Source organism: Taeniopygia guttata, chromosome 5 (assembly GCF_048771995.1).
Source record: "Taeniopygia guttata chromosome 5, bTaeGut7.mat, whole genome shotgun sequence".
NCBI classification, from domain to species: Eukaryota; Metazoa; Chordata; class Aves; order Passeriformes; family Estrildidae; genus Taeniopygia; species Taeniopygia guttata.
Genome location: NC_133030.1, coordinates 27,976,364 through 28,000,449, shown reverse-complemented (window position 1 = coordinate 28,000,449; position 24,086 = coordinate 27,976,364). Strand labels below are relative to the sequence as shown.

The window sequence follows — 24,086 nt, the reverse complement described above, 5'->3', positions numbered from 1 at the left end:
TGAAAATTCTTGAGTCCTGTGTGGTTTTGAGTGTTTTCACATGCTTGTGTTTGTTGTGGACCACAATTATTTCTGTGTTCCTAGCCAAAACTGTTTCAGTAAGAAGCTAGTTTCTTTCAACTCTAAGTACTCACACTTCATTGAAAATAAAAAAAAAAGCACCATTTGGGGCAATGTGGGATAATATTTTCACTTTCTGTAGTCAATAAGCCTAGCTGATTTTGTTCTGTTTTCATTCTGGAAAGGACACGGTACTCTCAGTAGATCAGAAAACAAAAATTTCATGGTCACATGCACATATGAGTTCTCAGATAGCCAACCTCACAAAACTGCTTATTGCTTAGGATTTTGTGTCTTCCCCCTTTTTTTTGGAGGGGTGATGGTGATATAATGCTCCACCATCTTGTGAGACACTTGAAAAACTTGCTGTCTTTGACACTACTACTAATGCGGTTGTTTTCATCCACAAAAGTTATTTAACTTCTCCCACTGTACAGATGACAAGGGAGTAGCCTGGTAAGTGTTCTCAGATAATGTCTAAATGCATGCTGACAACAATGAGCAGAGCCATTTCGATTAAAAAAATGTATCTAGAAAGGGTGAGGCTGTCCAGCTGCTATATAAAACTATGAATTTTAAACACTAAGCTGAGAATATGATTCATTGTGTGCCTCTTGTGCCTCTCTTGAACTTGCATCCAAAATTCTACTATGTCAAAGAATAACCGTCTAAGAGTTTGGTGAAGGCTGGAGTGGTAGACATGTGTTTTGTGCTCTCTATTTCCTTTTAAGTCCAGCGGTTAGCACTGGATGTATGTGAGGACTTGTAGACAACAGCTTCCTGTGTGTATAAAAGTAAAGTAAAACTTCTAATCTTTAAGTTCACTGATTGAGTCTAGAAGCATCTAGCATACACAGCTTCGTGCAAAAACCCATGCAGTGGGATCCCCTAATTTAGAAAATATTTCAGCTTTCATGTTCTGCTTTATTGCATTTTTCAGTCCTAATGAAGAAATAGTTATTCTTTACATAAAATATTTCCTAAAATTAATCATCAGTTACCTTTGTTGGATATGAAAATCACATCATAGAAAGGATTCGTAAGAAGAGGGTGGAAAGCATCTGTTCAGCAGAGAAGATTGAACAAAGTGAACCCTACAAAAGAAGATTTGGAATTAAAAGTTTTCAGGGTGAATCTTGAATTTTCTTGCCTTAAGCATTAGATAGCTTGCAACACCAAACTTTCTATCCATGCACATTTCTCAAAATTATGTCATACCCTGATAATTCTTCCTGCATACAGATGAATTTTAACATCTCTTTTTAGAAGAGTAATATTGCCTCAATACTTAAGATCTGGTTTGACATAAAATCAATAGTAAAGTTATTGCCAAGCTTGGTTTATCTGGAAGCCTGCTGCAATGATCCATCTTCTGCTGGATCAACACTGGGCTTCATTCCTGAATCCATTAAGAAAATTACATTGGCTCTGACTAGCTTCCGTTTCAATGGTGGGACCAAGCAAAGGAGGTGTAATTATTTACAGCATTAGAATTCTTCCTGCAGTTGGATCGAGGGGGCGAGGCTTTCTCTGAAGGGGAATACCTTGATGATGAAGAGACTTCATACACAAAAGCACTTTATGTGATGCAAAGCCATTTGTCATTTTTGCAGCCTTTGGATGTTAGACAGCTTTTCCTGCTGTGTTATAAATGGAGAAAATTTCAGTAGCCGAGTTATTTCAGTACAGAACTGGGATGTTTTGTGGGACCTTAGTGCTCTGGCTCTGTAGAGCTACCAGTTCACAGAAGTGTAGTGGCTTAAGATGGTGGTCTTATTCTTCCACCAGGTACCACAGCTCTCCCAGCAGACATGGCAGAATAGACAGTCTGTCTTCCTAAGTCACGACATTTCAGAGCTTAGTTTATTGACTTAGATGACAAGTAGTTTTATTTTGATGTAGCAGTCTATAAACAGCAAGTTCCAAAGTGTCTGGGTCATTAAGCATATAGGATTAAGGTGCAGCAGCTGAACTAGTCATTGTTTTCAGCTGTGGGGCTCTTCAAGTTGCAACTGCTAAATGTACCAGCTGTGAATCAAAGGCTGTGTGCCACAGGCTCCTGCACTCAGTGTTGTGTTAACACTGGTAATACTGTGATGTTTCAGCTGGAGTGTGTGTTGTAACTTGGTGGAGGTACTAGAACTATGCCTAATAGCTAAATTAGAAAGATTTAAAAATTGTTCTTACCGTTATTGGCTCATTGAACAAATTTGATTATGGCTCATTCATTCTTGTGGTCAACAGGATGCAATGGAGTGATGAACAAAGCTGTGTCATGTAGCAGAAGTGACTCAGTTCTGGGTCAGTGCTGGATGCTCTTGGATGTTGTCCCACAGTGTGGTGAGGGGATATATTTATAAGAATATTTATGAATTATATTTATAGGTGCTGGATGTTCCTGAAGCTGCACTGTAATACAAATTGAAAGCAAAGCAGCTGTTCTCCCATGTTGGGAAGTAGAGATGGTGCTGTTGTTCAGGGCTGTACCTTTCAAAGATGAATTAAATGATAATGAACTATTGAATATATTATGATGGGACAGGAAATAGAGGAAATAGGGTCATCTTTGTAAGAAGACCTCTGTTTCATATGAGTTCAGGATATCTGTGGGTATTTGTGTGTACAATTGTGAAAGGTGTGTGGATGCCATAGAAGGGATAGTAAAAAATTATACAAAGTTATATAATTGGTTTGTGGAGGGAAGAATGCAAGAGAAGGTGATAAAAAAATTAAAGTTGCTTTGAATTTTTTGCAAGTTGCAAATACAGTTCTGTGATTTTCATACTGAGTCCAGAAGAGATGTGTTTGTAATCTGGGTGTTGCCTTCTAAGGTGTTTCTGGTGTAGAACAAAGGCTACATGACCATTTCATTGCAGCTGAAGGCATTTCCTAAATGAAAAAGTAACACAAGGAGCAGAGCTGATCAACATGTCTTAACATTGTGGCCTGGCCTTCTTATTACTCCATTGGCAACCACTTAGGTCACTTGTCCAGAGTGGCCCCAGTAACGTCAGCAGTGTGTAGAATGTGGGTAAAGTTATCTCTGTCTGATACTATTTTCAGAAAAGAGCTTAGAGCAAGGATTCCTTTCTCACTAGCCTTGCTCCAATCCATTTACAAAATAATAACACATATTTAACTGTATTTTGCTGTCTTGTTAACTTAAGATATAAGAACAGTTTTTGGAAACAAAAATAAAGTAAAAATATTTTAAGGAATTTTGCTGTAGTTTTCAAATGATACTTGGATACCTTGACTTCCATTAGACTTAATTTGAGTGAGGTACTTCAAAAATCCCTTTTGGTATCTTTCTCTAACTTTTGATGTCTGACAACCGCCTTTAAAATTAGGGTGCAGGGGACCATTTGTCTTTCTCCAAACTGCCACAAGTGCTGCACAATTGAGAAACCTTTGCAGTCTAGACTTGTGGGTTATGGCATTTGCTCTGTAGTGAAATGTAAATGGCACAAGTAATCTGCATTTCCTGGAACAGCACTTCTCTTCTATCCCTTGTTTTGTGGGTGTACTGTGGTTTGCTAAGATGGAAAATCAGATAGCACACAGATAAAGGTTTTTATTCTTGACACAACCAAGAAACATTCAGGGTCAGACGTTTACTTCCAGAACAGACAATGTCAATGTTGGCTTGAGGAGATTCAGAGTCTTGTGTAGTTGCTTGGTTGATCTGTACTTTCAATAGCAAACAGAACACAACCATATGTATGTGTGGAAAGCACATATTGGGGTAGTGTGTCCAAAACTGGTGATAATTTAAGACCCATTTAAGAATCATTGGGAATAGCTGGATCTCTTTGTCATTAGCAATATGCTCTGCAGCAAAGATAACCTTACATGAGCTTGCTAGGCTGAACATCTCTTGTTTTATATTAACACCCATTTGTTATCTTGCTATTTGCATACATTGATCCATTTCCCACATGAATACTATTACTTCTCTTTGGTAGAGTGCAGAATCTTTATGCTAGAGACTCCATGGAATCCAATGTGCTTTGTGTATGTCTGATAACATTCTGTTGTCCTCTAGGATGAAATGGAAACATCTGGTGGCCCAGATTGGACGAATAGAAAGACCTTTCAAAATCACCCTGGTGTATTCAAACTGTGGAGCACAGGAGGTTGGAGTACTGGCAGTGGGCTCCTTGCAACTCAAGAACTGCTTTCATGGTATGCTGCAAACACAGACAGGTTTGGAATAATAACCAAATCCACCCTCACCAAAATGAATGGGAGCGATAGGATACGACTTAGAAGAAAGATGAGTAACTCAGAATTATAGAACTAATTCTAGTGATCCTCTCTACTTTTGAGCTTTATTTTGTTTGATCTTTATATGGGGAAAAAATCAAAAACAAAAAACAACTGGCCTTATGCTGGATCCAGCAAGGATGGAAAAAGTCTTTATCTAGATTATTTTAGCATTTAGTATTTTTCTCAAATAATCAAGAACAACAGTCTACCCAAAACCTTTTCCATACCTGGACTTTATCTAACAAATCGATGAAGAAAAACATTTATCTGCCCCTGATGGGGTCTGTTTGCTACTGCTAGGCTGAGAATTTCTATCTAAAATGAAAATAATCAGAATGTGATTATTTTCTATAAAGTACTGAGTGCTCAGCTAAGACCTCAGTTTTACCTGGAGCTTACAGTTTTGTTCTGAATGTCATGCAAATGATCCTCAGAGGCAGTGCAGAACCATGATAATATCATCTAGGCTTCTTGGAATTGCAGGAGTCTGTCAGCACAGGCAGTCTTCAGGTTGGGGACATAATAATCTTCAGTTCCTGAATTTCATGACCTAATATAATATTATTGCTTCCATTTTGCAGACTCTGTAGAAATAGCCTAGAATGTAATGTAAAAAGAAAACTCTATTGTGAGCATGCTTTTGATCATATTAGAGATTTAATTCTAGTCATTATTCTTCTAATTTAACATGCTATATTTTTAATGTAATTTTTTTTGACAGCCCTAGAGTTTTGAGGGGATGTATACAGCCTGAAGCACTGTGCTGTCAGTCTCTAAAACCTGTTGTATGTATCTGGCACAAAACAGTATCGTGAAAAAATATTATTTAAAGTGTGTACCTAGATCGATGCCAAGGTGTACTTTTCTCTTTTTCCTGTAATTGGTTCCCTAACTTTTGCATTTTTTGCAGAGTAGTAGTGATCCCAATGTAACTTCTGTGCAGAGCTCTGGTAAAGGGCAGCAGGTCCACAATAGGCCTGGGCACATAAGCATCCACAGGACAGACTGAGTGCATTGAGAGCTATGCTTTTGAGAAATACCAGACTTAAAAATCATGTTCAGTCTGGCTGATGGGTACCTGTGAAGTCAGTCAAATACTCCCAGACTAGAGCTGACTAGACTAGTTATGGTGCATAAATAAAATTTGTATATAGCAAGCCAGCTTGCTGTGGAAACAGCTACCTCATGTGCTGGATGCCACAGCTGGAAGCTGGCACAGAAATGAGTCAGCAGCCCAAGTGCTGGTTAAACTTGAGCCTCAACAGGGCATAGCAATGTGTCTATCGGGGCTGGAGATAAGTGGGTGTTCCTGCCTCCAGCAGCTGGGTGCCATGCAGCATGTCACAGCTGCTTGGCAGGTGCACAGTCATGTCTGCAGAAATGAGAAACACATCACAGTAGGAAACTGCAAGGCCCTTCATTTAAAAAAACCAAAAATTATCTAAAGATAGAACAAACACAGCAAAAGCAGTACATCAGAAAGAAAAGGGCAAGAAATTTGGTCCAAGAATCTCATGCTGGATAGAAATCTACATGAAAATAGCAGAGATTTATCATACAAAGGACAAGGTCCTACATGTGAAAATTGATACGCATGAAGGGTCATACACATTCTGTAAACTCATCTCTGGATTTAGTTATCTTTTTTTTTTTTTTCCATTAGATAAAGAAAATCAAGACCTTTTTGTATATGACAAAGGCTCAACCTTCCCCTGCTTCCATGGAGGCTGTGTCAGCCACCTACAAATATGTGAGTTCAGCAGTGATTGCCCTATCACAGAAGAGGAAGGAGTGAGGTGTGGTGAGTACGTGGCATGTGGCATGACACTTCATGGGAACCTTCATTCTATTAGAAGAAATAATTTAGAATACAAAATAAGTTAAATTTATTCCACCTTTAGATTAATTCAGTATTTTACCTCCTGAATTAATTTGTTACATTTACATTAATTGGATGCCAAGATTCTCTTTGAAAATTCACCCTATATAGAATAAAATGGATTTTTAAAATTTGTTTTGGTTTCTTAAGTATTGAAGTAAGAAGCTCGATGACCTTCCCGTCACAGTTATTGCTACTTCAGAGAAAGGCAAAATCTTATTTACATGTGTGCAGCTGGGTGAGAATTTCCTGTTGGACCCAAGATCTAAACCTTCCCTTCAGGGAAAGGTATTAATCATCAAGAGTCCTTCCGAGATCCCAGTTCAGGAGTTCTTGCACATCAGGACAGAAAATCCCATAACAGTATATGTGGTGCTGAGAAGCAATTTTATCTTTGTTCCAAGTACAGTGGTGATTTAAAATAATCCATTGATTTGCCTTCCTTTAAGTGGACATGAAACTTTGTGATGCCTGCAATTTCATATTAGCGAGATATTTGCAAATATGTGGCAGTGATTTCCCATGCCTGAGATTATGGGGGCTGCAGTTTTTCCCAGTATTTAGAGTAGGATAGCACAAAAAAAGTCTCAAATTTTTCCAGAAGCAAAGTGTTGGCTTTCTAATGGTGACTCTGGAAATAAACAAATGAGACCTATTTTGATAGTGTAGCATAGGCTGGATAGCTTGGACAACCAAAATGGATTTTCACTTGTTATTGTCTGTGCTCTTCCATAATAAAGCTGCTCCTATTTTCCTACTTTTTCATGTTGTCAATTGTAGACCATCTCCCAGAGGGTTCACACTGCTCTTTTGAAGAAGGTCTGTGCGGCTGGACACTGAACGAAACTGCAGCATCTTCTTGGTCTATTCGGGGCTTTTCTGAAATGATTCAAGAGGACTCATTTATAGGGTCTACTTTGCAAGCTACTGGTGGTAGGTTCTTCATTGTTCTGTCTCCCACTCTCTGTGCATGCATGTACACAATAGCCTTGAACTTAAGTTTGTTTAAATTGGTTTTAAAATTTTGGCATCATTGCCAAATGAACTTCAGCATCAGTATTACCCATAATGACTTCAAATGTAACAACTTCAAATTAACTTTTGAACGTGACTCAAAACTTATATTAAACAAGTTCTGCAAAAAAGTTAACACAAAACTCTCAGATACAAGGATTCTCCTTCACCTTTAAAAAATTGTATAATGAATACTGTGCAGTTGCAGAGTACTTCAGCAGCAATATGATAACAGCTGCATCACAAGGTAAAAATTGCCCAACAGAACTGCAGAACTGTTGACTTGCTAAATAAGAAAGGGGAGGCCAGACCCTCACCTGTTCAGGCTGAAAGTCAAAAGTGTTAGCACACATGAATCTTGCATCACAGTTCTCTGCCAAAATGAAGGGTTTCTATACAAGAGTCCTGTTTGTCTCCTGAGAGCTTGTGTAAGCTCTCCCTGGAAACAAAGACTGCAAATAAACTCTTCCAGCCGAGTGTTTTACTCAGCAAGAATCATTGATGCTAATGGTGTAGGAATTAGGAGTGTAGATGGGTGTGCACCTCTCTGTAGGAAGAAACTGAGTGCAATCTGATTTTTATCCACTCACATTCCAATAAGGGATGTCGACTTTTGTGCTGCTGAAATCTACCAGAGTGTTTATACTATAACCTTACAAATAGACTTGCTCTCAAGCCCTGCTTATACCTACATATGCTTACATACCTCCACTAACATTAATGATGTTTAATTGTTTCAAGAGATTACACAAAACAGCAAGAGATTATTTTGTATTTTTCACTTTTGTGTTCACAGGACACTTCCTCTACATGCGAGCAGGCAGCACTCAGACAAGTGGAATGGCTAAGGCTTACAGTTCCAGCTTGCCAGCCAGTCTTGCCACTGAGGACTACCAGGTGTGTCACTGTGTCTTAGCACTTTATGGAGTAAATCATCAGGCTGTAGGAACAATTTGCACAATTAGCCTGTTCTTCTCTCTCTCTGCACACTCTACACAACACTGGAAAGCAGAAGAGCTGGCTATAGTGCCCAGCTGGCCACTTGTTCAGAACTGGAAAGGAGATATGAGGTGCATCCCTAGTAAGTGCAAGCAGAGCCCCAAATCAGTTACTCATTGTGGAAAACTCCCCAGCCTAACTGTACCAGTTAGGAAGAGTTACTGAGAGGTAACTGAGAGGTGCCAACAGCTAAATTTTATGGGGCAGCCAGTGTTTGTAGAAAAGAGAGCTGGCTGGCTGGGCCATTGAGTCTTTTAGTATATCTGCTGCTGAGATTTTTCTCCATAAATTCTGCAGTACTTGGGCAGGAATTAATAAACTTGATAGTTTCACTGAGAACAGGACTGTGAAGTTAGAATGCATCAGATTTTCCAGAAATAGATGACTATAATAAACTTCTGATGACATCCTTCAGGAATTTCATATGGTTAATGCAACCTGGTCTTGATAAAATCACACAACTTGCCTTGCAGCTCTGAGATGCTGGAATTAAAAATATTAAATAATATTATAGTCATAACACTTAGGAAGATTAAGCTGAAAGTTTGAGCTGGAGTCCAGTCTTGCTAGGGGAAGAAGAGAAAGCTTTGATGCCTCCTAATTAGAGCTGGAATAATAAATATAGTGCAGGTGCCAGAAATGTAACTTTGGCATTTATATTTATTTATAAATCCAGGTAAAATATGCTGAGTAAACATAACAAAATAAAATGTGATCAGAGATAGGTTTACAAAACCAGGAGAGGAGAAGCAATAACTGTTGGTTATTGTGTAGAGGCCACAGGAGATCTGGATCCATTCTCGCCTCCACTGGCAAGGATTTGAGGCCACATGGCAGGACCAAGGAACTTCTGTTGTTGCTCTTTGCAGAACATGTGTGCTCCCTTTCCTGCCAGTACTGGAGCTCTCCGTAACATTAAAGACAGCTGAGTATTTGTAGCAGTGGTAGAAATGACAACTTTCTTTTGCTCTGTAGCAAACTGGAAGTGGTTGCTGCAAAGAAAGAGGAGCAAGTCCTGCTTCGAAACATTATTTGGCCTGCTGATTTTGTTGTTCACTTGTCTTAGGGATGCTACAATTCAGGTGGTGCCTAGGAGTTGGAGCAGGTAGATGGACTGAGGTTTCTTGTCTCTAGACATAGTCCCTGTTTCAAAAGTATTCGGGGCAGGATAACTCTCTCCTCAGAAAAAGCAATAACAAGAAAACCAGTCCTCTCACCCAGATGGTGTCAGAGGCTGTGGATATTGTCATCAGTGGTTGAAGAACAGCTGCCCAACAGGAGTGCCAGTTCAGGTCTTCCCTGAGAAAATTCTGTGCTAGTAATGGTGCTGAGTCAAATACAATCAGTGAGTGGGGCTTAGTAATTTCTGTCATTAAAGAGTTTGACCCTCACTTGGAGGTTTGGTATCCCAAATTCTCAGGGAGGGTAGAAGCAACTACCTTTCCCTTTTGTCACATATCGCAATTCTTTTCCTCTTCTTCTGTTACAGATTCAATTTTCGGTGCATGTTTTTGGTAGCTACAATGGTACAGTCACCTTCTCTCTCAGGGAGGAGATAAATGGAGCTCAAATCACCTTGCCAATGTGGGAAAGGGCAGGGAGCTGGAGTGATCACTGGTTTCTCATCACCTTACCAATGCCAGTGCTTCAGAACCGGTAAGAGCTCCACTGTCAGCAGCCAGGGCTATCCCTATAGATTTAGTAAATTGTTACTATCTTTATTGTGAAGTGTCACTTTCATTCCTGCCTTTTTTCAAGTTGTTTTTAAGCAACTCTGCTTGCTCAGGAAGTATTCTGCCATAAGTGCATATCTTTGTGCCCATGCACAGCTCAGCTCAACACAAGCCCCACACCATGTGACTGCACTTCTGTGCAGCCTCAAACAGTACTTATGTTTTGGGAACAGCAAGCATCTGTACTAAAATCCTTTTAGCAATCTAAGCAAGCCAGTGTACTCACAGGAGTAAAGTGCTCCCAGCAGGGAAACAGCTGCATTAGCATAGTGGCACTTCATACTCCCACAGTAAAAAACACTCATGTAAGTCAAAGGGATGGTAATCCCACAGTTTAGCCAATAAAGCTGTCCAGTTTAGGATCTATATCAGTGCAGCCTGGGCAGCTGGAGATCCTTCATTCCCACATTACGGATGCAATGATTTCAGAAAAAGACTGTTGCCCAAATGAGCTTTACATGAAAGTTTTCATGGGTTTAGATGTAGAAATACAGTGCAATATTGGTTTTCAAATTAAGTGAAATATTGATGATTTAAAGAATTTCAATGCAATCAAATCTTATTCAGGCATTTCTCCTCCCTCATCTACTGTCACTCAATCTCAAGCCCTGTAGCTGGTGTTGGTAGCTGGTTATTTTGCACAATGTAAGCTTTTTTTTTAATTTTTCCAATCTGGATTTTTTTTTTTTTTTGGCATATTCCTGAGGAAGGCCTGTTTCACATGAAAATTGTGCTCTTTTCTCTGGGCACTCTACTGTGGACCTGTCTGCAGCAGAAACTAAGGTGTTCTTCAGACATATTTAAGACTTTCTGCCTCCTCTGATATACAGTCCCTTATGCTTGTTCCCTGAAGCCTCTAATTTCTGTATTGGCCCTTAATTCTGAAGCAAAATGGATCTTACATGGCAGAAGGGAATGGACAGCAAGATAATTATTTTGAGCACTAGCCAGAATGGCATCAAAAACCAATTGATATTTAAATGTTCAAATACTGTAATGTTTGAAAAAGTTGAGCACTTAGGCAAAATGAAAGATGTAGTTAGGTCATGCATGCATTAATTATTACAGTCTGTTTCAGGTAGTTTTATGTTGTTTTACTTCATGTAACCTTTCTGTATGACATTTTCAAATTTAAAACTGAGTGGCACAACAGTGATGATCACTTTGAGTAAGGATGGAACTGTTCAGTCTAGAAGGCAAATCTGTACTACCTGTGATAGCCAGGTGACTGACAGAAGTAATAAGTTGCCATTTGCTACACTGATCTATAACAGACACAGAATAAGCACACACTTTGCTAGAAGGTGCTGAAGCTATTTCCCCAGGGGAGGAAACCCTGGTCTGTGTGCTCCCAGGACACAGGCTCCATCTCAGTTTTCTTGTTTCCGTGTTCTACTCCTTCTGTCCTGTCTTATCTACTACTGTGGGCACTCGGTGCCTTTCTTCCTTGTTTTCATTTACTTGGTCTGTCTTTCTTTTGCTTCAGCCTCCCATTTGGGAAACCATTTTATCTATCTCATACCTCTGACTGTAATTTCCTTTCTGAATTCCTCTCTGCTTCTTGTTTCCATCACTCTTCTAGCAGCTGTTGTCTCTGTGTGTTGTTTAGTTTTGGTTTTTTTATTATGAAGTCCAAATCCCTTCCTTGCACTTCCCTTCTCCTCCTATCTATCTCTTGTGTGCTTTCATTTCAGTGACCCCCAGACCTACAGTAAAGGTTTATTCCCAGTACTCCTGTTTGACTGGCTATTTAATTCTCTCTGTAGATCTTGGGCCCAAATCCCCTGCACACCAAGTCCAAGCCCCTCTGCTGTAAAATTCCCAATGACCTCCCAGCCTCTCTCCAGGATAACACATTGTTAACTCTGGATTCAGTTCAGGCAGCTATTTTTTTTTTTTTTTTTTTTCTCCTGTTTGGCCAGAATCAGAAAGAAAGGCTGGGGAAGAAAATGTTTATCCATTAATTTGGAAGGGTAGTTCACACCTCATGCAGCTGGAGCAGGACCTGACATGGTTTATAATAACACTGCTTGGAACGTACCATTTTGCCTAAGACTTTCAGATATTCAGGGAAGAGGAAACTACAGGATTAAAAAAAATACCAGGCATGGAAATGTCAGGGATTTAAAAATCTCAAATATGTTTTCTTAGAATTTTAATTGATTCTCATTCACGTGAAAAAAAACCACCTCATGTCTGCCATGTGACTCTCTTCCTCCAAGATTTCTGGTCCCACTTCCAATACCTAATAGCACAGAGTGCTTAAAAAGTTACCAGCAATTTTGAGCATGGTCAGAATCACAAATTCCTGCATTGCCTCATCCTCAGCACTCACAAAATGTTTTGACTGCTAGAAAAGCCATACCAAATCACCAGAAATAGAAAAGTTCAGCCTAAATAATTTTAATGTTAGTGCTAAATTGAAAACAATTGTAAACAGAGGTGTGTAACATTGCTGGACAATTTTACTGCAGTTTGGTATAAAACTTTCTGAATGACTATTCAGTGTATTTATGGGTGTTGTCAGCTTTCCTTGGTAAGCTCTAGCAATGCTAGGTTAATTTTTAGTGCAGATTTTGAGCTGGCATGCTGTTTTTCTGTATCCCAAATCTTCAGGATACTCCTGTCTTTCTCTTGCTACAGGAAAGTGCTGTGCTTTCCCCTTGTTCCTTAAGGGGATGGTAGACAGTAGACCAGACAGGGAGAAGAGTAGACATGAATTTAAACATAACAAGTTGCTGGCCATTAACTGCTTTATGGGACCAGAAGTAGAGAAACCTTAGCAAAAAGAACAAGGAGGACATGAAGGCTCTATTTAGGTAGTTTTTAGCAACCCCTTCATCTAACGAATTTATTTCTTAGGAGAGAAGGAAGACACAGTTTGCTTATCAGCCTCCCAGTGGGGCATCTAGCTACTTTGAAAAACTGCTTCTGGTGAATGGCTGGCAGATTCACTTACTTGGTTCACACACACAAGGAAAAATAATGCTATCAGGAGAAAACTAAACAATCAGAAGACCAGGCAACAGAGAGCTGGAGAACATAATTTGTTGGAGTCAGCAAAATGAGATCAATGAACAGGAACACTGGAAACCCCTCTGGCTAAGACAGCACTGAGTTCAAAACACAAATTCCTCCCCTTTTTCTGAAGCTAAGAGGAAGGGGAGGCATATAGAGCCTAGAGGTTATGAAATGTCATTTCTCACGCACTGGGAATGGGGGGTGTCATTCCTCAAGGAATTCCTCATTCCTCAAGATCCCTCCTTGTACTCCTGAAGCAGAAACCTGCCTTGCAGTGCAGGGCCAGGGACCCTTGTCTGCTCTGTGTCCATGGACCAGACACAGCAGATTGACCTGACCACGGTTATAATGCCATGTGAGTGCCTTAAGTGAGGGGTAGGATGTGGTGCTGTGTCTATGCCTGTGGGTCCTATAAGTGCCCTGGTTCTGGGCTCAGGGTGCTCTGACTCTCTTCCATCAGATAGATGGGGTAATTATTATCTTTTGTCAGTGGACTCATATACGAGGTTTGCAGATGCTCTCGCTAAGCCTTGCTATTGAAGAGGAGGGTTTCTGTAGGAAGGGGATCTAATGAAAAATTCCCCCACTAATACCACAGCTAAGAGACCATTCAAGGGACCCTTGATTTGAATTTGCTGCACGCACTTCCAGAGTGCTCAGATCCTGAGGGTGTGAATGCTTTCATTTAAGTACAAGGGGTCATTCTTGAGTTGGAGTAAAAGCAGTTTATCCCTAAAGATTTTTAGGTAGCCATGCAGCTGACTGTGGATATCAACCAACATTTGGTTGGTGGGTGGAATGCACACACATATTTTATTGCCACTAATTTGGGACAAGTGTGTTTCTAGGCTGAATGATTAATGTGTTAGGCAGACCAGTGCATGATCTCTCATAAATCATCATTGAGCTTTACCAGAGACAGCAATAGAGGTCCTGCCCATATGCATTTAATAAGCTCTAAATGGACTGGACATCAGACATCTGTTTATTTCTGAAATGTAATGAAGAAAATTCAGTCCTATCCATTAGGAGGAGATCCTTCAGCTTATTTTCTTTCTTCCTTGTGAATTCAGAAGGTAACACTACACATGGACATGACAGAGCTCCTAGATAAGGAACATCTGCTCATGGTGGAAAAAGATGAGACAGCCCAGGGAGCTAACTCTTCAAGGAATTATGGCTGAAATTGATGATGTCCTACCCTTCTGAAATAAATTCATGTCACCTTCTGACTTACACTGGCTGAGGATCAGGCCCAAGACATTTGGATATTCTGCTCAGTTTTTACTCTATCTCTTTGGGGGCAAAAAGAAGGAGATTTTTTTCTCCCAGTCTAATTCCCTGAGTGTTTCTGGTAATTGAATATGGATGGTTGTTTGTGTATAAAAATTAGTGGGGGACAGTTGCTTGTATGTATGTGTAGATAGCAGGGGAAGGGGGCTCTTATTCTTGTTCCCCATGAAATGTGAAACTGTATGAATGTTGTGGCACTTACTAGGGGTTGATATGTGTCTAAGACTTAGAGCAAGCCCTTTTGGCTGCTCAGCTGGACTGTCTGGAGGAAAAATTCTAAATAGTGATGATGTTTTTTCCATGATAAGGGAACATTGTATTTTTAGGGAGGTTGTTTGTTTGTTTATTTTGTTTTTCCTTCTCCTCAGTCCTTTGTCAGTCTGCTCTAAAACATCTGTCTTATTGCAAAGGTTTCAACTGGAACTCCTGGCAACCTGGGGCTGGAATTCCCAAGCTGACATTGCTATCGACAACATCACATTTGGCCTGGACTGCTTCACTGACGGTGAGCCACAAATGTTGCAGAATCCCCTAAAAATTTAGGTACTGTAATCAATATCTCGGAGGTCCAGGACACACAATCTGTTCTCCCCACAGAGTGTGCATGGGTAATTTGTGTCAACTTTTTCAGCACAATGCCATTTTATCTCAGACCTACTGAAGATTGCAAATAGATGCAATTTTACTCTTTGTCAGAGTCTCCCAGTGTTCTTTTTTTATTCCTCTTAGCTGGGATATTCTATATCACATAGTTTAGACCTGTCTGTGTGTCTTGGCAAGAAACACTAAACTTATTCCTTAACCCTAAATGGAAAGATTACATCACAGTATTTTTCCACAGTCCCTGCTGATCTATGCACCCTGGTAATTGATACCTGAAACAAATTTGTTGAAGTCAAAGGCAAAAGTCACCATATTTTTGTGGAGAAAATGAAGGAGTAAATTAACTCTCTGACAATAAAATTTAGATTACTCCAACAAGTTTGTTTTAGTTTGTAAGGAGGTGCATTAGCTATCACTGCCAGATATATAACAGCTTTCCTTTGCTTCATTACTTTGAATGTGACTAACAGCTATTCCAGAGAAAAATGGAGCCAGTGCTACCCTTTGAAACATGTTAGCAGGAGTTGTAGTGGATGTTCTCAGCAGACAAGGGGAAAGGATTTAGGTACTTGAACTACTTGCAAATATTAGAAACTGCCTTCTATTGTCCCTGGGGAAAAAAAAAAAAAAAGCTCAGTTGCAAAGGAACTGGAAGATATGCAACATTTGAATGGTAAATTCTGTTGCAGACAAAATGTGGGTTGGTGCTACTGTGCCACTCTACGTGTCAGCACACTCAATATGTCAGCATTTAGGGTCATAGCATGTCCCTGCAGTGGCTAGCTGTAGCCTAACATAACATATGGGAAGGCTTATGGCAAAATAGATGTGGTAAAAACTCATCAATAGAAGCCACTATTCCTTCGCATCCTTTTCTGGTTCAGTGTCCTGTTCACTGTCCCTTTGTTCTGTGGGCACTGAAACCACTCTTCTATAAAATGCTGAGTACACACAGTTTCACTTGAAATTAAGAGGACAAGCTGATCCTTTACAGTGATTTCATTTTTTCACTCTAGCTCCTTTACAGTCCTCTCTCCCAACCTCCATGCTAGCAGTTTGTTTTGGAATTTTAAGGAAGCTGAAGGGAGTGACTCCAGATGCACTTGGGCCAGGTGATGTGCATCCAGCTGCTGGAGTTTACTGTTCCCGGATAGATCCTCCAGTTTACCCAGAGGCATTTGGCTGGGAGTGGTGTAGGTACACATCCTTTGGCAAACAGGTGGGGTGTAAATGCCTCTGCAGCAATGTTATCAGAGCCTGTCCATTAGACCACCTAGGCTACTCCTTATTTTCAATTGGGATGAATTGCACTGATGTTCAGGAGCAACTGGACTTACTCCATGTGAAGGCACGACCCAGAGATGTGTGAGTCATGCAGAAGAAACATATCATGAAGGAAACATTTCTTGGAAGCCTTGCACTTGCCACTGTTCCTTGAATCTTCTTTGTAAATTGGCAATTTCTCGCCTCTGAGAGCAGCCCCCTTGTATTTGTCTTCTCATGACTTTAATTCAGTTAGGTTACAGAGAAGCCCAGCGGCTCTGCTGTGTTTTTAGTAATGAAATTACTTATCCCTGGCAAGAACAGGTTTCAGATGTCAGAGACAGAGCCAATTAAAATCCAAGCACTGAATTCTTTTCATGAGGGCAGCAGGAAGGATGTATGGCAGGAAGAAAAGATTTGCTGCTTGCTAGGATGTAAATATTATTTTCTCCATCTATTTCAATCTTCTAGTTCAACTCTCTACAAAATGCAGTGCTGAATGAAAACACTGTTTTTGTATGCAAGATGGGAAAGGAGGTGAGGTTTTCCACAGACCTTAAAATTGAGAAGAAGGTTCAGTAAGATTTAAGTGAGCAACTGAGTAGTGAGGGCAGCTCAAGAGACATCAATAAGGACAAAACCCAAACAGACCATTCTTTGGATGGCAGCTCCTGGGCATTGACAGATGTTCTTCTCTGTGAAAAGGGTGAGGTGAAACCACATTTTGGCTTATACAATCAACTTGTGTAAGACAGTGTCACAGACTGGATGGCATGTCTGGTTCATTGTGTGAACTTCAGGCAGACAGGCATAAAGGTACTTCATAGTTTCAGTGAAATAGTGTTTATATAGGAAGAGGTCTGAATTTTGGGCATTTTAACCTGAAAATCTGGTCTAGCACAGTAAATAGAATGCTGATAGTTGAGTTGCCCTTCTCACTACCTTTACTATTATTTTTTGGTGCTCTAAGCGTTGTATTGTTCCAGTTAAGATCACAGGTCTGTGGTCTATCAAACTCTACTGCCCTGGCCTAGAAATTTCAGTCTGTGCATAATTTTCAATTTCCCAGAAGATCGCTTTATAAATGGCAAGACTGTCCAAAGAGACCTTTTGTATAGATTACCTCTACTTCTTGATTTTAGAGTCCCTGACCCAGCAAAGTCTGATTTTTCAGGAGTACTGCAATCAGCATTAGTGAGGTGCGGTCTCTGAGGACACCATTCACACCTTGAGGATCTTGTGAAGCATCTTACTCTGATTCACCTCAGCCACCAGATCTATCTCCATTTTCACTACAGTCACAGAGATATTGAAGCAGTGAATGAGTGAATTACTTCAGCACTCTGCTTGCAGAAGATGTCACCTCTTTCTCCTTTACACTTCCCTCTGTCTCATTTCAGTGGGGGAATAAGTGTTAGCTAAAACATGGAGAAAGGAAATCTGTGCTCTTTGCATTTTTTTTTTATACAGATACACCTTAATACAAATTAATTCTTGTTCCCTTCCATTCACTCTACAGTCAACACGTTGGCTGTTAGAAGAGGAGGTGGAAATTAAAACAGACTGAAGGACCAGCCCCTGGGTCCCAAGGCTACACTAGCTTTGTAGAAAATGCCCCCTTACAAGTTTGTGTCTGACAGTGCATAAAACATTAAAGTGTTAACAGCTCATGTGGACAGGGTGATGCTCAGCCTGTGGTGCAGCTGATCTGCTGCTTAGTACAGAGGAGACAGAAAGTTTCTTCTGGAAAGCAAGGGTTTGAGACTGTTTGGAGAAGGAGGAAAGACTGTTTGTTTGGAAAAGAGGCATTGCCTTAGGATACTCATTGGGATGCCACAAAAAACTTCATGCAGACACAAAGATCAGCTCTCTGTTTCAGAGGGTGATTTACATTCCTTTGCTCTGGCAAACATAACCAGACTTCTGGTGCATCACTAAGTATCTGAAACTGCCGTGACCTTTGGAATTTGTAATTCAGTGCAGGCTTTGGGGAGCATCTTTTCTGGCCATGCATTGTGTTTTTCATTCTGTTTTCCTCCTTGCATTTGATTAATTTCATTTGTTTTGAGTTAATTTCATTTTTCGCTGGCTTGACAACTTCATCCGTTTAAGTTCTCCATCTCAGTATGAGCAGAGTGTGTCAGTACAAAGCTTTCTTTTATTTGCATGCATCAATGTGCTTTCAGCCAGACCTGGAGGGAATATTCTCAGGAGTAAAAGCCCAGCAAGGTCTCCATGCTTCAGTTAGTTATTTGGCCTTTCTGACACAGCTAACAAGGGTGTTAATTATTGCTATTTAGAGCAGTGGCTTTGTGGCAGAGATAATTGCCCATCTGGAACTAAGTGAGTCTCTTTTCAGTAGAGCATCAGACAGCTGTTAGATTCTCACAACTGGAACAAATTGAAATATTTGTAATGTTTTTCCACTGATGAAAAATGCTCAGGATTAAATTAACTGAAGGCTCACAAAATCGAAAGAAGCATGTCCTTTTTCTTAGAGATTTTCCAATCAAAAATCTGCATGAAAATGGGTAATTTAAATGTTGACACAGGATGCTTGCATATTATGAGGCCAGGGTTCATTATTACTTTTTCCTGTTGTAAGGCAGCATTGGTGTTGTAGTGTTCTCAATGCATTCAGAGGATTTGGATCAACAATTGATTTGAAATTCCTCCTCTCTGAGAAAGGGCTTGTTTTCAGAGGCCTATCTCAGCAGTCAGAAATGTATGGTTTTGCTCTGTGATTTTCAAAAAGGTTTGTCCAAAGATTTACAGCTCATGTCAAGGGTATGTTTCTGTTACTTAACTGTGTTAGTGAGGCATGTAATTTTATTTAGTTATTTATTCTCTAAGTGAGCTCTCAGGCACTAAAAGTTGGTTGCTGAGGTGGAAGTGATCTGTTAAGCTGGGTTACTTGCCATGACACTACTCAGAACCAAAGGCAATGATTTTTATCACCATTCTCCTTTACACCTCCAGTCATTTGTCCAGAATTGTTACCTGCCTGTTTGACCAGCAGAACATCAATACCTGGTATCTGTTCTCCCACACTACGTTTTTCCTAAAATCTCCTGTAATCACAGCTAGAGGAAATTGCAGACCAAGAAGCTTATCCTGTAGGGGATAACACGGAGGGTCTGTGGTCCTGTGAAGACCCACTGCCTTCAGCACACATACAAGTAGTTTACCTAAGACATGGGCTCAATAGAGTAATACAAAATTATGATTGTTCAATACACCTTTTCTACCCAAGGTAATATTTACTTATCTTAACCATATGGTTGTATTTAATTAATTAATGTAATCTTTAAATTTTCCATCACTCTTTTCTACCATCCTCCCACCTCTTTCCTGTATTTTACAAATTATTACAGGAAGACAACGGAATCATTTTGGTGGGAAACGCCACTATCCTCGTGAGATTAGTATCCTGGATGAACATCTTCTGAACCCCCTGGAAGAGCCCTCCCTCCCAGGTACATGATTCAGTAGTGAAATCCTGGCTCGTGGCTATAAAAGGTGGCTCCCCTCATGTCTCCTGTGTATCTACCTGCCTACAGTAGTGAAGCAACTATAGATAACCCAAAGATGTGGAGACTGTGTCAGGTAGTCTCTCCAGGTTTGGCAAGCAGTTTGCTGGAGCACAGCTCGCCAGCCCTGAGATGGCAGGTGCTCTTTAAAGAAAAGCAGAATCTCTTCAAGTGAAAACAGAAGCTGTGTGACTGAGATTCAGAGTGCATGGAAAGGCAGTTTAGGAATAAAAGGTAGAGACTGGTACAGAAAGCTAGGAATAGAAAGAATGCTGAGCACCGAAGCTGAATAAAATGAATGTAGAATAGTGGTGTAAAGATGAAAATCCAGGGAGAAGTAAGTAAGGATGAGGAACTCCACTGAAGGGAAACATCGGATGAAAAAGTAGGAGAACAAGGGAACACTGGGGACTAATTTACTGGTAGTGGTAGAGATTGCCACTCTGGAGGACAGATAAGAATTGTGTGGGTAAGAAGAGCTGTCTAAAGGAGAAGGTGAGGAGGAGAGGTTTTCTTGAGGCTGTTTTGTGACCAACAAATACCAGTGTGTGTGACTGTGCCAGGTCCTGAAGGCTGTGACACTGCTGTCTGTTCCCATTAGCTCAGGGGAATGCTGTAATGCAGCTGAAACTCATACTGCATTGATTCATCTGCATGTTCACAGGATGATGTCTGTCAGGGATAGTTTTGCTTGCCTTTTCCTTTAAACAAGATTGGAATTTTTGTTTTAAAAGTCTGTAATTTTTACCTCTATTTTAATCATTCAGCTCTTAAACAGTTCTATTTTTGACCCTGGCTTTTGTGCACGAAGTGCATCACACAATTTTTAGATACATGATGGAAAAATTTTATTCTTAGGCCTTATCTAACTTAGTGGAGAAGATGGATTTGTTTGAGTCCTAGAAACTGGTTTTGAAATAGAAAGCATCCTTATATGCTGAACTGTTGTAGAAACAAAAAAATAATACTGAATAAGAACCAGGAAAAAAATTTATTGGGGAAGAAGCGTCCCTACAGATGGTAGCAAGAGGCTGTTCCCTGGCAGTTTCTGCTGCCACAGATTCTTGTGCAAGCCTGAGACAAGTCCCTTCAAACTTTAACTGTGTTTCATAAATGGTCACTAGCTGTAATGACAGTTGTTTTCAACCCTTGTCTCTGTGTACATGGTTTAGTTCTCATTTGGAAAGTTGAACATCATCTTGCTCCAGACTGTCACTGAGAAGAGGAATTTGATCATATTTGTGAGACACTTGGATAAACACCTTAGAAATTCAGTCCCTCTTTCACTTTTCCTTTCCCCTCTCACACCCAATTGATAAACTTTATATTCAGACCATGATTTATCAAATAGTGTGCAAGAAATAAGGGGAGAAAGGAGAAAAGCAAACAGTGACCATAACAAAGCAGTAGTTGTGCTATGACTAGAAGAAAGTGGGTATGAGTACTGAGAAATGCAGGGGAGCTGACATCTGACTCAACTCTTGCTGTTTTGGTCACAGGGGACACAACTGTTGTTCTTTGGTGGTTCTCAACATGTGGTGCCAGTGGTCCCCATGGGCCAACTCAAGCTCAGTGTGACAGTGCCTACAAGAACAGCAATGTGTCAGTGACTGTGGAGAAGGAGGGCAGGCTCCGGGGAGTGCAAGTCTGGAGAGTGCCAGCCACAAACAGATACAGGTGAGGATCAGTGTGTGCTGGGGGCAGCCACCTCTAACTGCTTTTTGTTTGTGGGGATTTAATAAGCACAAGTGTGAGACCACCTGTACTGAGTGGGTAGAGGAGACAGTGAAGAACTGGGAGCAGTAGTTATTAGGATACATATCTGAGCTACTGTGAAGCATGGAAGGGTGAGCAGAGATGTATAAGAGATCAGAAGAGAAGTGAGAGAGGGCATGCAATCAAGGAGTGCTGCCATCATCTCAGTCCTGTAGATTTAGACCTCTGGAGTGGCTATACCAGCTCATGCTAATTGTTCCTGCAGTTTCTGTTTCCAGTACTTGGGTGAGGGTTGGTTTTGTGCAACCTGCCTACATGGGTGTCAGACAAAGAATAGTCACAAATTGCTACAGCAGGGGAGCCTTTTCTGGAGAAATGTCTGTTTGGAAGTGAAGGCTGGGAGTCCTTGCAGATGGATTTACTTTGGGGATGAGAAATGTGAGAGCTGTTTCTTAATTTATTTACTTTGTCTTGCAGGATTTCTGCCTATGGAGCAGCTGGGGGGAAGGGAGCCAAAAACCACAATAAGAGGTCCCATGGGGTCTTCATCTCAGCCACCTTCCACCTGGAGAAAGATGAGCTGCTGTACATCTTAGTGGGGCAGCAGGGGGAGGACGCATGCCCTGGGGTGAGGGCCATGAAGCACATGTGGGCAGAGACCTTGCAGATACTATTCAGTGGGTGGCTTGGGCTTTGGTGATAAAAGATAGAAATCCCAGAATCCAGACAGGACACAGGAAAGACCCAATAAAAGAAGTTAGAAAAAAATCTCAAAACAGATAGAAAGAACACTGAAAAGAAAAATAATCCCAAAATGCACAAACAAATATGAAGCCCACAGAAACTTTGCTTTAAGCTCCTGGTGTTTGAAGTAAGTTCTTCATCAGCTCTCTTGTGCTTATTTTAAGCAGGAAGATCATAAGCAATTGATGTGCTCCCTCTCTTGTTTTTCCACAGTCCAGAGCTTTTGCTGTCTGCCAGGATTTCAGAAAATTTACTATTATTTGTGGAAGCATCCAGCAGTTTTGTGGCTGCATGGTGTTACATACTCTCTAAGCTTAGAGACTGAAATCTGAATCCAAAGCCTACCAAAACCAGTGAGAATCTTCCCACTAAATCCAGTGGCCCCTGGATTAGGTTTTTGTGATGACAAAAGAATAACGAAAATGGAAAGAGAAATGGAAATTGGTGACATGAATGCTTATGTGTGTATCCTCTAAATACTATACCAAATTACCTGACATTCTTTTTGTCATTTAAGCTCAAAAATTACCTCTTTTCAGCATCAGTTTTTGATACTGCTTTGATCCAGAGATGCTGTTAACCTCTGCCCAGGAACAGAGCTGTTTTTCCCTCACAGACTGGTGTGTTTGGGGATGCATAAACTGTTCCTGTAGGCATTAGAAGTTTCTGTTTACTTTCCCACAGGAGATGATGTCTTACCCAGATGTTGCAATTGACTCTAAACCCACCTTTTCTTTGCCTTATATAGTACAAAAATTGTATCTATTTAAATAGAAGATACATTTGTGTATCTGCAGTTCCCCTTTCAGTGCACTCTCTAGTCTTAGGTCATAATCTGAAAAGTTGTCCATTAATCCCTTGCATTTAATCATTTGTTCTCCAAATTGCAAATTACAACCCAGCACTATCTCCCTTTGGCAGGTGCTACTGGAAATAGTTGTAGTTAATGTTTCCCACTTCCAAAGCCCAACTTGTGTTGTCTTTGAAAATCATGATGAATCTGTATGTTGGGTGACTAATGTTTGTTTTTCTTTCTCTGGAGAAGTTCTGCAGCTCCAAACCTTGACTAGCTCTCCTCAGATTTACCCCAGTTGTTTTTCCCTGGTCTTTATCTATCTTGCCATCTTTTGTTCTCCTGTTTAAATTAACCAGACAGTTGCTCCACCAACTAAGAAAGGCCATGCACCATCACTAACAGAATTCAGAAAGAGCTCTCCCTCTGTCAATTTTCAATCAATCTCAGTCTCAGTCTTGGGATGGATGCAATGGGCAGAAAATGGAACATGTTCCACCTCAATGTGATGAAGAACTTCTTTGCTGTGAGGGTGACTGAGAACTGGAACATATTTCCCAGAGGGATTGTAGAGTCTCCTTCTCTGGAGATAGTAAAAAACAATCTGGACACAATCCTGAGTTATGTGCCCCAGAGAAGTCTGCTTGAGTAGAGAGGTTGGACTGACTAGATAACCTCCAGTGGTCACTTCCAGCCTCCCCCATTCTGTGATTCTGCATGAATGAGAGGACACAGGCAGTAAGACTGGTGTGGGAATAGGAAACTGGGTCTCCAAATTACTCTTCTAAGACGTATCAATAGACTATTCTCAATTATGTGTGGATCACCTTTCCTTTATACATTTATCTCCTTGAGAAATAAACAGTAAATGTGTCAGTGAGAAAGTTCTCAGAATTAATCCATAATCTAAAATACTTAAATGTTTTTGGTTATAAGAAGTTCTAAATGTGCAAAATATTAATTATGTGAAATTAACAATGAGTTATTACATTTTTCCTGTATGCATCTCTAGTTTCATTTGCATGTCTAATGTGAGTTTGCAAATCAGAAGTTACAGACAGATCTATCCCTCAGCAGTCAGTCCTAGTAGAAAAGGTCACTTTCTACGAAGATAGTCTATATACTGATTTATAAATGTCTATTATGTATGACAATCATTATCATATTAT

General features: G+C 40.3%; 1 protein-coding gene across 2 annotated transcripts in view; it reads left to right on the top strand.

Annotated features, from left to right (window-relative positions):
- The window catches only part of LTK (leukocyte receptor tyrosine kinase), a 91,713-nt gene that overhangs the window by 47,734 nt on the left and 19,893 nt on the right, over positions 1-24,086 (top strand). For both annotated transcript variants that reach the window (XM_072929978.1, XM_002198977.7), the window contains 9 exons: positions 4,106-4,245; positions 5,993-6,130; positions 6,989-7,141; positions 8,019-8,119; positions 9,711-9,877; positions 14,679-14,773; positions 19,509-19,610; positions 21,164-21,341; positions 21,858-22,008. In XM_072929978.1, the coding sequence (XP_072786079.1) occupies positions 4,106-4,245; positions 5,993-6,130; positions 6,989-7,141; positions 8,019-8,119; positions 9,711-9,877; positions 14,679-14,773; positions 19,509-19,610; positions 21,164-21,341; positions 21,858-22,008 (1,225 nt within the window). The remainder of the gene's footprint in view (positions 1-4,105; positions 4,246-5,992; positions 6,131-6,988; positions 7,142-8,018; positions 8,120-9,710; positions 9,878-14,678; positions 14,774-19,508; positions 19,611-21,163; positions 21,342-21,857; positions 22,009-24,086) is intronic.